We start from the raw sequence: 16,810 nt of genomic DNA on the forward strand, positions 1-16,810 counted from the left end.
AAAGCCTATGTAATAGAGGAGATCCGTTAGGGCATCTCTTAGTACTACCCTGCCCTGAGATTAAAGTCAGTGGGAAACTACTATAACAACCCAATCAAGACCAGACTGATAAAGGCCCAGACCCTTCAAAAATGAAGGTTTAGGGTCAGCCCACCAGATCAAGAACCATGACCAGATGAGGTACAAGCAGGGGGCAAAGTGGACACAGAGTAGGCAGAAGAAGGTATTTATCAATGTCAGCTGTGACCATATGACTGATTCCAGAAACAGAAATGACACCTGTAACTATTATGAGTACTTCTTCATTATTTTCTTACAAATATGTAATATATATAAATATGTAAATAATATAATATATTTGTTGTTGTTTAGTCACTAACTTGTGTCCATGACCCCATGGACTGTAGCCCGCCAGGCTCCTCTGGCCATGGGAATTTCCCAGGCAAGAATACTGGAGTGGGTTGGCATTTCCTTCTCCAGGGGATCTTTCCTATCCAGGGATCAAACCTGCATCTTCTACATTGGCAGGCAGATTCTCTACCCCTGAGCCACCAGGGAAATGCATGTAATATATATATAAATAGGTAAATATATATATATATGGCAAATATATTTATTTGCTTTATTTGCTTCCCTCTTTTATTCCCTTCTCATGTAACATAGACTGTATTGACTGTATATTGTAGTATTTATGTATTGTTAATATCACAGTATTTAAGTTACATGATAGCAAATACAAAAGTGACCATCACCCAAGGACTTTGCATCCTCCTTTGAGGACAGTGTTATACATTTTCAGTTGTAGGTGAGGTAGTTGTGTTATGTTAGACAGAAGTATGATCTTGTTATTGTCTTTGCTGGGAGATTAAGTATGGTTTAAGAAGTTGTATGGGTGACAAGTGATGGTCTGTAATGGTTAGTTTTACATGCCAACATGTCTAGGCTATCATACCCAGTCCTTGATCACACATGCTAGCCTGATGTTGCTGTGAAGGTGTTTTTTTTTTACATGATTAACATTTAAATCAGTATGCTTTGAGAAAAGCAAAGTATATTACCCTTCATAATGTGGAAGGCCTCATCCAGTCAGTGGAGGCCTTAGAGAAAAAATGAGGTCTCTTGAAAAGGAGAGAATTGGGCCTCCAGATGGCCTTTAAACTCAGGATTGCAACCAACATCAACTCCTACTGGAATTTCCAGGCTGCTGGCTGGTCCTGCAAATTTCAGTCGTGCCAGTTTCCACAGTTACATAAGCCAATTTCTTAAATCTGGCTCTCTCTCTCTCTCTATCTACATTCTACTGGTTCTGTTTCTTTGGAGATGCTGATACAAATATATTTTAAAACATATAAATCATTTAAATGTTAAGTAAAATACTGGTGCAAGTGTGGTAGCAAAAATCGCAGCAATTGTCTGTATGCACCATAAGGGCACAAACTGTTGTGCTCGGGGTTATAAACCCCCAATGCTGATCACAGTTTTGTGAGAATCAATAACTCTTTTTGGACCACAGGTCACATGCTCAAGTGGCTGATGAAGACCACACAGGACATACACCTAGGCACACCAGCACTGCTTCTGTGTCTAGAGGGTACTTGAATAGCCGCTGTGTTATGAATAATAATGATAATAATAAATAGCTAACATTATAGACCACTCACTATATGCCGAGTACCATACTAAGTTTTTTACATGTATTAGTTCTTTAATCTCCTGAAAGATATGCTTTTGTTTAAAAAATATTTATTTATTTGGCTGCGCCAGGTTGTAGTTGTCGCATGTGGGATTCAGTTCCCTCACCAGGGATCGAACCTGGGCCCCCTGCATTGAGAGCGCAGTCTTGGCCACTGGACCACCAGGGAAGTCCCTGAGCTGTAGGCTTTTATTTTGCCCCTCAAACAGTGGTCGAGACTGAGCCAGAGAGAGGTTACGTCCTATGACCGTAAGGGACGCGGGTAGGATTGGTACTCTTGCAGGCGGACTGCAGCATTCTGCCCCCACCCAGGCTCCTACACCCCAACTTCACATGACCAGCAAGGATGCTGAAAGCTGGCACAGGGGCAGCAGTGGGAAGCGCGCTGAGCAGGCAGCTCTGTAACCTCTCTGGAATTCAGTTTCCCACATGTCAAGTCAGGAGCACATTCAGACCTTTTCGAAAGGTCCTTCTACCTCTGAACAGTGAGAGGCAGGGTTTAGCATCCAGTGACATCGTGATCTACCAGCTGTGGCCAGGGGGTGAGATCAGCTGTAGTATAGGTTCGGGCCTCTGACCTCTGAGCTGTGTGTCCTTGGGCAGGTTGCTGAACCTCTCTGAAACTGGCACAGTCACTCCAGCCCCTGCACATTCACTCTCTCACTGGTTCCTGTGCAGGTCAGATGACGTGGTTGGGAAGGTGTCCAAATGCTGTGGCAGCATCTGGTCCTGGGGGTGCTCACTGGAGGTCATCCATACCCCCTTTAGCACCAGATCAGCAAAGTTCCAATCCCACCCTTAACCTCCAGCCCAGAGTATTGCTTCTGAACCAATGAACCTTTCCCTAAGAGCTTGTTGGGAGCTGAAAGGATTCTCTCTCTGCAAATGTCAGTGTGGATATTCGTGTGATCAGAGTGGCCATTGTTTGTTAAGCCAGGACACTATCATTTAATCCCCACATAGAGATATAATCTTTTCACAAATGGGAAAATGGGGGCTTCCCTGGTGGCTCAGTGGTAAAGAATCCGCCTGCCAGTGCAGGAGCCACAGGTTTGATCCCGGATCCAGGAAGATTCCACAGGCCATGGAGCAGCTAAGCCCATGTGCCACAACTTTCAAGCCTGTGCTCCACAACAAGAGAAGCCACTGCAATGAGAAGCCCGTGCACAACTAGAGAGTGGCCCCCGCTCACCACAACTAGAGAAAAATCCATGCAGCATCAAAGACCCAGCACAGCCATATATATATATATATATATTTTTTTTTTTTTTTTTTTTTTTTTTTTAATGGGAGAATGGAGACTCAGAGATGTTGAGTAACTTGTTCAGGGCTTACCACTGTGGCAAAATAGGCTGTGAACTGCAACACCCATACCCTCAGCACAGGCTGACTCCTGGGATCCCCTCTTTACCTAGGGCACCTGTGGGCAAGTGTGGTCTTGACTTCAGGGCCACATGACTTGCCTTTCCCTTTTATTTGACATCAAATAGCAATTCTCTCCACAAGCAGCCAGGGGGGACTAACCCTTGGCATTAATTACAAGTCACGGGGCACCTCAGTCCTGCCTAACAAACACCACCACACCCTCCGAACTGCCATCACCTAGCTTTGGCAGACATGAAATACTCTCATTTGGATCCAATTCTCAGGCATCCACCCTCTTCATGGGAAATGGCTGGGTAATTCCCTCCAATTCCCTGGTTACTTTGCTATTTGCAGGTAACCAAGGGCTGGATTTTGGAGGGACCGATTTCAGCCTGAGCAACAGAACAGCTTCCAAAGGATGAGCACCAGGTCCCAGCAGGGAGCTCTCAGGGCAGTGGGTCTATTGTGAGGGGCACTGGGCAAGTCAATTGCCTGTTCCCTGTGTGGATGCCAGGGGTGGGAGGGCAGTGCTATGCGAGGTGTGTGGGGTCCACACCCTGGGGCTATTTTATGAGCTGTTTCAGGTTGTCCTTGGACACTTGATGAATGTCTGCGCAGCATTCCTTTTTGTTTTGTTTTTTGTTTTTTGTTTTTTTTTTACTGCACTTGGTCTGAGTTGCAGCATGCAAGACCTTTAGTTATGGCATGTGGCATCTAGGTACACCACCAGGGATCGAACCCAAGCCCCCTGCATTGGGATTGCAAAGTCTAAGCCACTGGACAGGGAAGTCCCCCTGAGCAGTATTTTAAAATCTGATTTTGTTTGTTCTTCATATAGTGATTGAAATGATGTGTGTTGAATCTAAAAATATGGGCTTTGTGTTGTTCCTTTATGGCATTTTTATAGTAATTATTATTATTTTTTACCAATGTGTGATGGATGGGAAGTAAAATATGTTCCTTCACCACAGGGATTTATTTTAGAAGCCCCATTCATATTCAAGCAGGAGGGGTTTTAGTCACTTTCAAGCCTAAAACCCAAGAGGAACAGAAATTGAACAGGGAAACCATACAGAATGAAAATTCTAGATTGAGAAGCTTCCATGCCGCCAACCCTTGACTTGAAAACAGAGGGGACCCCACGTGTGCCCGTTGTCCTTGTGCACCGGCCCTAAGGCACTTCCATTTTACAGAAGGTGAAGCTCAGTGCCGAAATGTGGCGCGAACAAGGCACTAGTTTTGTCAGGGGTTAACATTTCCATCCAGAAACCCAAGTCTCTGTACTTCTAGCCCAATCCCTCCCTGAAGCCCTGGTCAAGTCAAAGAAAACAGCCCGAATAAAGCCAACCACTTTTATTATCATTCTCGTATTTTAGAGGAAAAAAAAGAGGGATGTAACAAACGGGTCAGGTTGTATTTAAAAAAAAAAAAATGCAGGTTTGTACAGGTTGTTCTATTTACACCCGGGAGCAGGCTCTCCCCACCTTCAGGCGCAGCAGCTGCACTTGTCCGAGGCGCCTTTGCAGACGCAGCCCTGGGCACACTTGGCACAGCCCACGGGGCAGCAGGAGCAGCAGCCTGGGGGGAGATGGGGGCGGCGGTGATGAGCGCTCGGGACCAGCGGTTAGGAAGGCCTCCCGCCCTCTCCGGCGGAGGCGCCACCTTCCCTGGGGAAGGGGCACCCACTGCGCTGTGTAAGTTCCCCTCCAGCGGTGTGGGGGCTCCCCTGGTGGCTCAGACGGTAAAGAATCCTCCTGCGAGGGCGGGGGGTGTGGTGCTGGGCGCGGGGGGTGGGGCCCGTGAGGGGTAGACAGAGAGAAAACCCCACTTACTCTTCTTGCAGGAGGCGCACTTGCAATCTTTGCATTTGCAGGAGCCGGCACACGTGCAGGATTCGCCTGCCAGGAGAAAGAGGCAAGAACGGCCCCTGGAGAACCGAACGCGGGCATTCGGGCTCGCAGCCCGAGTTTGACTCCCAATTCCACAACCAGTTCGTGGGAACCTGGGCGACCCACGAACTCGAATCGCCTTATCGGTCAAACGGGGTCTCCTAGTTGAACTCAGAGGAGAAGAGGGTACACCGAAACCCTTTCGAAAGGGGCAAACAGTGCCCTGAAAGTGAGTGATGAGGAGTCAAGAGATCCTCCTCTAGCTCTGCGATGGACACCCAGCCCCGAACCAGAGGTCCTTACCTGCGGTGCAGGAGCAGTTGGGGTCCATGGCGAGCCGAAGCGGAGGCTGGGGTCCGGAGACGGCTGAGCAAAGGATGGCGAGGATGTCGAAGGGGCGTGCTGGAGCAGAGCGGGCGGTGGGCTGCCTTTATAGCCGAAGGGAGCTGGGGCGAGTGCAAAAGCCCTCGGGGCCGGGCGCTGCCTGCACCCGCCCCGCGCTGAGTCACTGGCGGGCCGCGCGGCTCCCCGGGCTGTGCACACGGGCCACCAGGCATCAGTTCCCAGAAGCCGCCCTACGTGCGCCAGGGCGATGGAGAAGCGGGCCGGGCGCAGAGCGGCGAACACCGCGTGCCGGGCGGCCCGGGCCGTGGGCCGAGCCCCCGGCCCCTGCCCTCGGCGTGTGCAGAGTTTCCGCCACCGCCTTCCCCTCCCGCAGCTCTCCCGCCCCTCCCCTCCCCCTGCCCCCTGCTCTGTACCCTGTGCTTGCCGGACCTGAATAGTTTAGAGAGTTGATCCTGAGGTTCCTGTTCACTTTAGTTCAGTTCAGTCGCGCAGTCGTGTCCGACCTTTGCGACCCCGTGGACTGCAGCATTCCAGGCCTCCCTGTCCATCACCAACTCCCGGAGTTCACTCAAACTCGTGTCCATTGAGTCGATGATGCCATCCAGCTCGGATGGAAAAAACGGTTGGAACCCAGGACAGATTACAGAAAACTTTTTGTACCTGTCAAGGCTTAAAAATAGTGTAGCTCACGGCTGGTGCACTGGGAAGACCCAGAGGGATGGGATGGGGAGGAAGGCGGGAGGGGGGATCAGGATGGGGAACACATGTAAATCCATGGCTGATTCATGTCAATGTATGGCAAAAACCACTACAATATTGTTAAGTAATTAGCCTCCAACTAATAAAAATAAATGAAAAAATAAATAAATAAAAGACAACTCAAAAATAAAATAAAATTGTGTACCCTCGTACTGAATCCGTGGGGTGATTATTAATGTTGTACTGTAGACGCCATGGGGGAGTCAGTAAGCCTGTTATGCAGGAGCTCTCATTTAATCCTCCAGTCAACCCTGTGAGGTAAGGACTATTCCTCATTCGCATTTTAGAGTATGGAGGCCCAGAGATGTTAAGTAACTTTCCCGAGGTCACAGAGCTAGTGAGTGGCAGAGCCTGGTGATTCAAATCAGTGGGCCCAACAGATGCTGAAGTCCCTCTAAGGGTAGACATCACCACCAGGGCAGACCACGGGTCAATAAATCACAAGCTTTGTGCTCAGGGAACTCAGAGTCACGGGGACAGCCTCACCGGGGCACGGGGAAAAGTAATACCAGGGTCGCGGCTAGGATGGAGGCAGGGGGAGCTGAGTTGGGAGACCCAGCCCAACCTGGGAGGAGATGGGCAAGCACCTTGGGCTTGAGGGTGAGAAAGTCTTCTCCAGGCAGGGGAGGAGAAAGGAGTTGTGTGCCAGTGCCTGGAAGAAGCAACTGGGTGGAAAGTTGGCGCCGCCTTGGGACATTGGGAAGGGAAAACCCCACAAGAAAGTCCTTCCCCAGTGGATGCAGAGGGGAAGTGGGGAGGTGGCGTCCAAATTCCTCTCTGCGGAGACACATCCTGCTCCCTTGCTGGCACATGTCTGAATACTAAGCAACGGATCTTAGATCATCCTGCCCCAAGCGAGTCATCGGAGGACTGGGTTACTGGAAAGTTCCTAGGGGCTTAGAGGATGCTATTTGCTGCAGTGGGGAGTTCAGTGAGGCAGTGGGCAGAGGACAGGCTGTTCTTGGAGTATTTACTGTTAAGTCCTGTGGAAATATCTTCACAGCTCAGCTCAAACATCACTTCCTGCTGGGAGCCCATCCTGACCCTAAGCACCTAGGTCAGCTAGGTGCCCGTGGAACATGCTGGTAAACAGCCTGTTCTTTTCCTTCCTGGCGCTTCCCGTGTCTGTAATGTGTTTGAACATGTGTGATTTTGAGATCCGTGTCTGGGTCCCTCCACCCTTGCCTCCGCTGAAAACATCAAGAGAACTCACTGCCCATGATATGTGTCTATGGCAGTCAGCCCAGGGCCAAGTTTACGGTAGGCCCTTAATAAATATTTGTCAAATCAATTAATGAGGGTAAATCCATCCATGTGTCCTCCCTTCCCAGGCTCTCTTCCCCCCAGCATTAGGGCTGATTACAAAATGATAGTGAAAAACTGTTTTTCACCACTCTGGGACCTGTGTGGTCACTCAGAAACGCCAAGCAGGGCAGGAAAGTTGAACTGTCAGAAGGACTTACTTCTAATGCTCACTGAACCACTCACAGGCTAAGTGGGGCTGTTATGGGTCAGGGCTCACCACACCCCACCCCGAGCATCAGTTTACGCATCTGTCAAAGGATTACATTGTACTAGAATTGGAGGCTCACATGCAAACACCCTCTGATTTGAGAGCCAAGGTCTCAGAAATCTCGCTGTGTCTGGCAGCCCCACGGACCGAGAGCATGGAAGGGCCGCTGTTTGGATGGTGGGCAGATTTTGTTGTTATTTACATGGACACGTACATCACATGCAAAATTCCAGATCTCTAATAAGCCAGACGGTCACTTGTCCACTCAGGGGAAACAGTCCGACTCTATGAGGAAGACAATAAAGCTTGTTTTGGCCCTGAAAAGTGTTGAATCAAGCCCTGGGTTTGGGCCATCTGTGTTGGCAGTAAAATTTGTTTTCAGGTCGAAGCTGTCTCGCTTGAGTCATTTTGACTCTGTGAGGGAAGGGATGACCAATCAACAAAGGTGAAGGGCAGCCCAGGCCCAGTTTTGCTCATCTCTGTACTCCTGAAAGCCTCATTGTGTTGGGGGGACAGGGGTGGAGAGGAAGAGTGCCTGCCCTCCTCACATGGTAGGAAGTGAGGAAAATGAAGCCAAGCGGTGTAAAATGAGAAGTGTTAAATGCAGATTTGGTGTGAGTCATCAGTGTGAGGCAATGGTGTGGCCGTAGCCTGCATTAATAGAACTATGACGTGTAGAATGAAGCGTACTTCTACTGCTGAGTCATCCATTCATCCTTCCCCTATGATAGTATCCTTAGCCTTCCTTTGTAGAATCGCTCTTTCCTACTCTTAGTCCATATGATTTGGATGGAGTAGGCCCCTGTGGGCTCGCAGGACATTTCCTCTTCCTGGCCACAGTGATTGACTCTGTTTGGGTCACATAGTCATGAACCAGAGAGAATCAATGAAACTCCTGCTGGAAATGCTGGGAGAACGATAGATGCTCTTTCCATCTAGACTTGAACCTAGAAGGATGTGAAGCTGAGTTTCTAAAGCCTTTGCTCCATGAGAAGGAGTCAAGAATAAGTTCATCGTAAAGGAGATGGAGCCTGATGATATCATTGGAGCATCTGGCTCCAGCCAAGCCTGAAGCCACTGTGAGTCCAAAATTTCCTTTTTTTGTTTAAATCATTCTGGAAATAAGATTCCTAACTGGCATAGTTGGACAGACCACCCTGAGGGCTGTGTTCATGGCTGGACTTCAACAGTCCAGAAGACAGTTAATAACGGAAGTCCTAAGACTCAAAACCCCATCATGTGAGTAACAGTTGAGAGGGGTGGGTAATTTCAGTCTGCAAGAAAAGTTACCTTCAGATATGTGGACAGTGGTTGCTCCAATTATCTGTAGCTATGCAACAAACTGGGCTTCCTTGGTGGTCTAGATGGTAAAGAATCTGCCTACAATGCAGGAGACCCAGGTTCTATCCCTGGGTCGGGAAGATCCCCTGGAGAAGGTAATGGCAACCCACTCCAGTATTCTTGCCTGAAGAATCCCATGGACTGAGGCACCTGGTGGGCTACAGTCCATGGAGTCGCAAAGAGTTGGACACGACTGAGTGAGTAACTTTGATTTGTGCAACTAATCACCCAAAACTTTGCAAGTTAAGACAAGAACCAGTTTATTCTCTTTCTTGGTTTTGTGGGTCAGGAATTTGAGAAGGGCTCATTTGGGTGATTCTTTTGTTTCACGTGAGGTCACTTGGTGGCATTCAGTCGGTGGACGGCTGGTCTGGCGCCTACTCACGTGTCTGGCACCCTCACAGACAGGGCTAGAGGGCTGAACTCAGCAGGAATTAAAGACCAGCGCTCCCTCTTGTGGTCTCTTCAGCATGTGGCCACAGGGCAATTAGGTTTCTTACATTTGGCTCTGGGCGCCAAGGGTGAAAGTCCCAAGAGACTGGAGCAGTATCTGTGAGTCTCTCAAGCCCTGAGCCCTGAAACTAGCACAGGTCACTTTCACCACATTTGATTGGTCAAGAAGCCACAGATTTGAGGGGAAAAGATGAAGACCCCAGGACTTGATGGGAGGAATGAACGTTTGCAGTTATCTCTAATCTGCCCCAGTCGTCGTGGGGCATAATACTGAGCACCTACTATGCATCAGAACACTGAGTTGACTTCGCTTGAACCTCAGCACAGTCCTTCAGCACTGATGCTGTTCGTCTCTCCATTGTACAAACGAGGCACTGAAGAGTTGTACTGCGGCCCGCTCTGGGTCACCCAGCTGGAAGTGGCAGCGTGGGGATTTGAACCCAGGACTCTCTGACTCCACAACTACGTGTTTATGCCATCCCGAAAAGAAGAAATTAGACTTGTGCTCTGTCGTCCCAAGGGCAGAACCAGGAATAAAGATTCTGTTCTGGGCAGGAAAAGGCCTCTCTGGCCATTAGAGCTGGTGACGACGAAGGGACGGCCTGGGGAGATGGTTTCCTGTCACCATGGCAGTAGGAACAGAGGCTGGTGGATTCTGACAGATTAGCTGGTGGGATAGAAACAATATATGTCTCATGAGACGATCATCAACATTATGGAGGTGATGAACTGGCCTACCTCTATAAGGTCTGTCTCCAGATCACTGATGCCCCACTGATGCCCTGGGCACCTCTGCCACCACCATCACACACCTGCTCACCAAAGACACTTATATATATATATATATATATATATATATATATATATATTATATATGCACACACACATATAGTTTATGATTAGCGTTATACTATATGTACATCTTGGGTTTTTCCCCACTAACTGATAAGTTATGGTGTTCTTTCCATGGCAGCACCCAGAGCCTTAGAGCATTCTTTTTATTAGACATTCATATGACCAATTTTATACTTCTCTCTTGAAGGATATTTAGCTTGTTTTGAGGCTTCTGTGGATACCAATGATGGGCAGTGAACTTCCCGGGTTGAAGGTATGTGCGTTTTAAATTTGAGTAACTACTGTTAAAATACCCTCCGAGAGTCTGCTTTTGATTCTTTTGGGTATATACCCAGAAGTAGAATTGCTGGCCATAAGATCATTCTATTTTTATTTTTTTGAGGAACCTACCTTCATCTTACATTTTCTCCAATGCTGCACAAGGGTTCCAATTTCTCCACATCCTTGTCAGCAGTTGCTATTTTCTGGGTGGTGGTTGTAGTTTCATTTTTGATTTTTGATAGTGGTCATCTGCTGTAGTCTCAATGTTTGTGTCCTCTGGAGCCTTTGAGAGGTGCTTAGGTCATGAGGGTGGAGCTCTCATGAACAGGATTAGTGCTTCTATAAAAGACACCCCACAGAGCCCCTAGTCCTTTCCACCATGTGAGGATGCGAAGAGAAGCCTTTGACCCAGAAAAGGGGCTTCACCCAACCATGCGGGCACCCTAATCTCAGACTTCTAGCCTCTCAAACTGTGAGAAACAGATTTCTGCTGTTTGTAAGCTGCCCAGTCTGTAATATTTTGTTATACCAGCCCAAAGGGACAGACACTATCATAGTGGGTATGAGGTGATTTAGCTTTGTTTTGATGCTTTTTGTAAGACAAAGCAAGCGAGAAACAGAGGAAACAAGCATGTTAGGTCTTAGTCAGACAGCCTGGGTTCAACTCCTGCCTCTGCCACCTTCGAGCTTCATTGCTAAGTTGTGCCCAACTCTTTCGCGACCCCATGGACTATAGCCCGCCAGGCTCCTCTGTCTATGGAATTTCTGAGGCAAGAATTCCCTTCTCCAGGGTATCTTCTCGACCCAGGAATCGGACCCATCACCTGCTTTGGCAAGCAGATTCTTTACTACTGAGCCACCAGGAAAGCCCACCATCTTTTAGTTTTGTGGCCTGTTAAACACAGGACAGCAGGCTCAAAATGGAGTTGCTTATGCTAAGCTCCATGTCACCAGAGACTTTGGCTCTCCAGAAATGGAATCTTTAACCATTCAGGAATCACCTGATCAGCACTAGTTAGGTAATCTACCTGAGAAAGCCCTGCCACCCCCTGAAGGAAAGAAACTGCAATAACCAACCAGCTTTTCTACCTGTTATAACGTCCTTGTTTCTTGCTGGCTATAAAAGTCTTCAGTTTTGTGCAGTTCTTCAAGCTCCTTTCTATCTGCTACATTCGATGCTGCCCAGTTTGAATAGGTATTTGCTCAAATCAACTCTTAAAAATGTTAATATGCCTCAGTTTATCTTTCAACAGATCACATACAAATTTTACCCCAAACCCTATTGGCCCATCTGTAACATGGGTAAAATAGTCACACCATTCTTCTAGAGTTGTATGGATCAAGTAAGATAGTGTCCTTAATAGAATTTTGCACAAGATAATCTAACATTTATTAATCTTTTTAGTGTCTTACTTAAGAGAGTCACCCCCAGAATTCCCTGGTGGTCCAGTGGTTAGGACTCTGTGCTTCCACTGCAGGGGACATGGGTTCCATCCTTGCTGGGGACGAGGATCTCACGAGCCATGGGGTGAGGCCAGGGGAGAAAAAAGTCATCTCCACCCCATAGTACTCATCATACTCCTGTTTTCCTCTTCCAAATTCTTTTATAGCTTTGATTTTGCTCCTGGGAATTTAAGTCAATTGAAATTTATCTGATAGGCACAAGGGTAGGCAGTTGTTTCAACACTTTTCACTAACTAGTGTATCTCTTCACCACTGATTTAATCACCTCCTACTTGCAGCTGCACTGGGTCTATTGTTGAATCATCCTTTCTGTCCAATTGATCTATTCCTGAGCCAACACCACTTCTGAGAACTTTATAACAAGTCCTACCATGGGGTTAGAGCAGGCCCGTTTTGTTGTTCCAAAACTGGCTTGGCTTTTCTTGTACTGTTTTTCTTTTCAAAACTCAGCCGGTTAGGTTAAAAAAAAAAATCCTGGTGGACTTTTGAATGAACCATACTGATGAAGTAACTTGGAGGAGAACTGACATGTTGACAGCATTCCATTCTCTTAGCTGGGAAACTTTTCTCTCCCAGGACTTTTTCTTTTCCATTCAACCCAGGTAGACCAGAGTGTTCCCTCTCATCAAGGATTGCGCCACAACCACCGTGGATTAAAGCTCCCAGTACCCTACCTCCCCTTGAGAAAGGAAGGGGTTATACACAAATTGCCAAATGAGAAGGTTTGAAAAGGAGTGGAACAATCTGTTTGAGGGGAGACAGGCTATTCAGGGCGGTGACCTTGGAAACGCAGATGACAGTTGGCCAAGACAGGCCCCGGGGCCTCCTGGCCTTGCCTCTGATGATTCTGAAAACAGGCAGCTCTGCAGGAGTGGTTAGAAAATTGCAGAAACCGCAGGCCTTTGGGGCTGGGGGCTGGTTTTAACTTCCCCCAACCCCATTGGCTTCCCAGGTGGGTCAGTGGTAAAGAATCCACCTGCCAAGAAGGAGATGCAGGTTTGATCCCTGAGTCGGGAAGTTCCCGTGGAAGGGGAAATGGCAACCCACCGCAGTATTCTTGCCTGGAAAATCCCATGGACAGAGGAGGCTGGCAGGCTATAGTCCACGGGGTTGCAAAGAGTTGGAGACGACTTAACGAAAACAGCAGCAACAACAAGTCCCATTGTACAGATGCAGACTCTGAGGCTAAGAGGCAGGAAAAGAGACAGACCCACGTGAGTCTGGTCTCCCCTCTTTCCCCAGAGTTCAGCTTGACTTGGCAGGAGGGTCATGTGCCATCTGAAGATGGGGAGGATGTCCTCCCAGTCCCAAACAGACCAGTGGCCAATCTCCAGATTTTATCTTCCAACTGGGAAGTTCTTCTGATGAGGCTCCTTCCACCCCCACCCCTACCCCCGCCCTGGAGTCCTTCCCCTTTAAGAAGAGACCAGTCCTTGGCTTATGCCATTCATAGGATTTATTGTCACTTGCCAATGGTTTGCAGGGAAGGGGACACACTGCCGGGCCTCGCCACAAGGCAGGTGGCACTGGGCCACCCCGCACTATTTACACACGTTTCACGCAGGATGGGGGGCACGTCCTCACTGGCAGCAGCTACATTTCTCCTCCTCAGCTTTGGCCCCCTCTCCACTTTTGCACACACAATCCTTGGCACATTTCTCACACTCTGCGGGGCAGCAGGAGCAGCAGCCTGCAGATAAAATGGGGGATGCCCAGTCTGATGGCCTGTCCTCCCCCATCTGTCCTCATCAAAAAGAAGGGGTGCCAGAGGTCACTGCCCCCCGCTTCCTAGTCTTACACCTGGGTTGACTCAGGATCTCTGGTGTGTCAGCTACACACTGGGCTCCCATGGGAGAAGGGTACCCAGTAACTAGCCCACAGCCCCATCTATGAGCCCAGGAGTCCTGGGGACGGTGGAGTGAGGCCCACGCTAGGGGGAACCAGGCCTTAAGGAGAAAACATCTAGGGGAAATGACCTTGAAGGACAAACCTGCAGGCAGATATGGTACAAGCGTAGGGGTCCAGGAGACTCACGGAGAGGGGTATGCCTAGTCTAATACACAAACAAGGGTGCCCCCCCCTGCGTATTACACTGCTTTGGGGGAGATTCAGGGGAGGTAAAATTGAGGGGATCCACAAAGGCCTGAGAGGTCCCAAGGGACCCGGACTCCAGAGCTAATCCCCGGCCTCACTAATGTTTCCCCGGGCGCTGGAGGCCTGGAGGGGAGCGGTGGGCCCAGGAGAGCAGTTCTGCATCCTAACTGCCCGTTAGAACCTTCCGGGAATGCACAATTGCCTGGGCCCAAGGCAACAATCACTGAAGGAGGGCCCCTGCAATTGAGTCTTCAGGCCTCTGGATGGTTCTGTTCCCGTTAGAGTTAACGCAGTGTCACAGCCGGCCGAGGGGCCGCTCCGTGCCTACGTGGAGAGGCGTGGTGCTCACGGGAGGACCGGGGCGGGGGGCGCGCAGAGGGGTCCCCCGCACTCACTCTTCTTGCAGGAGGCGCATGTGCAGCCCTCGCACTTGCAGGAGTCAGAGCAGGTGCAGGAGCCGCCTAGAGGGGGAGGGGCCACAGGAAGGGTTAATGGGGTAGAACTCGGGGTGGGGCCAGGCCTAAAAGGAGATGGGGTACCCAGCCTCAATGCCCTTTGAATATAGCCATGCCCATCCTTCAGGAGATTCAAAGTGGGAAATAAGGGTCCCTTCCCCCAAATGTCCTTGAGCAAAGGCATAGGGTTCCTTGCAAGTAAAGGGGCGCGCGGTGCCGCAGGGGGGTGGGGGCTCACCAGTAGGGCAAGGGCAGGTCTCAGGGTCCATGCCGGAGAGGAGCGACCGCCGAAGGAGGCGAATCGGCTTCTAGGGCAATTGGATGCACTGGCGGCAGCAGGTGGCGAGGCTTTTATAGCCCCAGGCGGGGGCGCGTTGGCACAGTCCTCTAGGCGCACGCGCCTCCTCTCTCCATCCGCGGGCACAAGCCGGCGCGGAGGCGCGCATTGCGGCAGCGCTCCCTGCACCCCTGCCGTGTGTCCCCCGCCGTGTGCACGGCCGGGGAGCTCCCTCCACCCTACCCGGCTGCCGTCCGCACAGCCGGGCGCGCGCAGTCACGTACTTCCCGCCGTGTGCACAGGGAACATTCCCCTCCCGCCTTTCCGCCCTTGTCCACCGCTGCAGCCGGCTCCCGGCAGAAAGTGCACGCGCCCCGCCTCTGAAAGCGGAGGGCGAGCAAAAGGCTTTGTTTTCGAGTCCTATCCTGCGTCTCATCCTTTCCGCCGCCGATATCCCTCATTCTGGGTTTACCAGGGTGCGCTGAGCCATTCCGCTGCTCCAAGACTCCCTGTCTGATGCGGAGAGAACACATCCCGCCCCCACCCAAGGCCTTCACAAACTGTCTTGGGAAGGACCTGCTCTGGGAGCCCTGCAGCACTGGACTGGGGTGACCAGCGGGAGTTTTGGGGGGAGGGGTGGTGATGCTAGGTGGCTGCATCTCAGCTTCAGAGGGAAGCCTCTCTCCTTTTATCTGTTCCTCCTGCTGAGTTTCTCAGAGTCCCTTGTGCCTGCGGTTGGCTGAAAACTGGCCCCGCAAGAGATATCTATGTCAAATCCTGGAATCTGTGATTATTACTTTATTTGAAAAGGGAGGCTTTGCAGATGTAATTAAATTAAGGATCTTGAGATGAGATCATCCTGGATTATCCACACAGGCCCTAAATCCAGTGATGAGCATCCTTAGAAGGTCCACAGAGACAAGAAGAGGAGGGGGCGATGTGACCACGGGAGCAGGGACTGAAGTGATGGGACCAGCAGCCAGAGAAGCTGGACACAGAACAGTTCATGGCCTTTGTTATAAGACTGTGTCCTCACTCAGCAAGTCAGGACACTTAATCCCTAGGAAATGGAGGAGCAAAGGACAGCATTAGATAACTGGCTAAGGGTTAAAGGAGGAGGAGAAAGGGTTGCTGATGGTGTTTCAGAAAGGGCAGCCACATCGTGACCCCACCCCCGCCCCCGCACACGGGGAGGCCTCGCTTCTTCTGCTTGTAAGCACCTTTCACATAGTTCTATTGCGTCTCACAGAGGCAAGGCTCATCTAGAGACAGTAAACAAACAAAAATATTCCCCAGGAACCCTGCATTAAGAGGCTTCCACGGTGCCTCAGCAGTTAAAGAATCTGCCTGCAATGCAGAAGTCGTGGGTTCAATCCCTAGGTTGGGAAGATCCCCTGGAGGAGGAAATGGCAACCCACTCCAGTATTCTTGCCTGGGAAATTCCATGGACAGAGGAGTCTGTCTGGCTGCAGTCAGTTCAGTTCGGTTGAGTTGCTCAGTCGTGTCAGACTCTTTGCGACCCCATGGACTGCCGAACGCCAGGCTTCCCTGTCCATCACCAACTCCCGGAGCTTGCTCAAACTGATGTCCATAGAGTTGGTGATGCCATCCAACCATCTCATCCTCTGTCATCCCCTTCTCCTCCTGCCTTCAGTCTTTCCTTGCATCAGGGTCTTTTCCAGTGAGTCCGTTCTTTGCATCAGGTGGCAAAGTATTGGAGTTCCAGCTTCCACATCACTCCTTCCAATGAATATTCAGGACTAATTTCTTTTAGGATTGACTGGTTTGATCTCCTCGCAGTCCAAGGGACTCTGAAGAGTCTTCAACACCACAGTGCAAAAGCATCAATTTTTCTGCCATCAGCTTTCTTTATAGTCCAACTCTCACATCCATACATGACTACTGGAAAAACCATAATTTTGACCAGATGGACCTTTGTTGGCAAAATAATGTCTCTGCTTTTTAATACACTGTCTAGGTTGGTCATAGCTTTTCTTCCAAGGAGCAAGCATCTTTTAATTTCATGGCTACAATCACCATCTGCAG

The 16,810-nt window shown here is 49.8% G+C and overlaps 2 protein-coding genes across 2 annotated transcripts; both read right to left on the bottom strand.

The window, feature by feature from the left end:
• Window positions 1–4,396: 4,396 nt before the first annotated feature.
• On the bottom strand, window positions 4,397–5,409 carry LOC133050382 (metallothionein-2). Its single transcript, XM_061134536.1, has 3 exons — window positions 5,251–5,409; window positions 4,891–4,956; window positions 4,397–4,636 (listed from the first exon to the last, which is right to left on the bottom strand). The coding sequence occupies exons 1-3, from the start codon at window positions 5,276–5,278 to the stop codon at window positions 4,545–4,547; spliced, it is 186 nt and encodes a 61-aa protein (XP_060990519.1). The 5' UTR covers window positions 5,279–5,409; the 3' UTR covers window positions 4,397–4,544.
• Window positions 5,410–13,386: 7,977 nt separating this feature from the next.
• MT3 (metallothionein 3) lies at window positions 13,387–15,014 on the bottom strand. Its single transcript, XM_061134546.1, has 3 exons — window positions 14,726–15,014; window positions 14,428–14,493; window positions 13,387–13,628 (listed from the first exon to the last, which is right to left on the bottom strand). The coding sequence occupies exons 1-3, from the start codon at window positions 14,754–14,756 to the stop codon at window positions 13,519–13,521; spliced, it is 207 nt and encodes a 68-aa protein (XP_060990529.1). The 5' UTR covers window positions 14,757–15,014; the 3' UTR covers window positions 13,387–13,518.
• Between the last annotated feature and the right edge of the window lie 1,796 nt (window positions 15,015–16,810).

Source organism: Dama dama, chromosome 4, assembly GCF_033118175.1.
Source record: "Dama dama isolate Ldn47 chromosome 4, ASM3311817v1, whole genome shotgun sequence".
NCBI classification, from domain to species: Eukaryota; Metazoa; Chordata; class Mammalia; order Artiodactyla; family Cervidae; genus Dama; species Dama dama.

Coding starts and splice junctions, on each gene's coding strand:
- LOC133050382 (XM_061134536.1), bottom strand. CDS start 5,278: ATGGACCCCAACTGCTCCTGCACCGCAG. Junction 4,957..5,250: donor CAACTGCTCCTGCACCGCAG/GTAAGGACCTCT, acceptor TTCTCCTGGCAG/GCGAATCCTGCACGTGTGCC. Junction 4,637..4,890: donor GTGCGCCTCCTGCAAGAAGA/GTAAGTGGGGTT, acceptor ATCTCCCCCCAG/GCTGCTGCTCCTGCTGCCCC.
- MT3 (XM_061134546.1), bottom strand. CDS start 14,756: ATGGACCCTGAGACCTGCCCTTGCCCTACTG. Junction 14,494..14,725: donor GACCTGCCCTTGCCCTACTG/GTGAGCCCCCAC, acceptor CTCCCCCTCTAG/GCGGCTCCTGCACCTGCTCT. Junction 13,629..14,427: donor ATGCGCCTCCTGCAAGAAGA/GTGAGTGCGGGG, acceptor TTTTATCTGCAG/GCTGCTGCTCCTGCTGCCCC.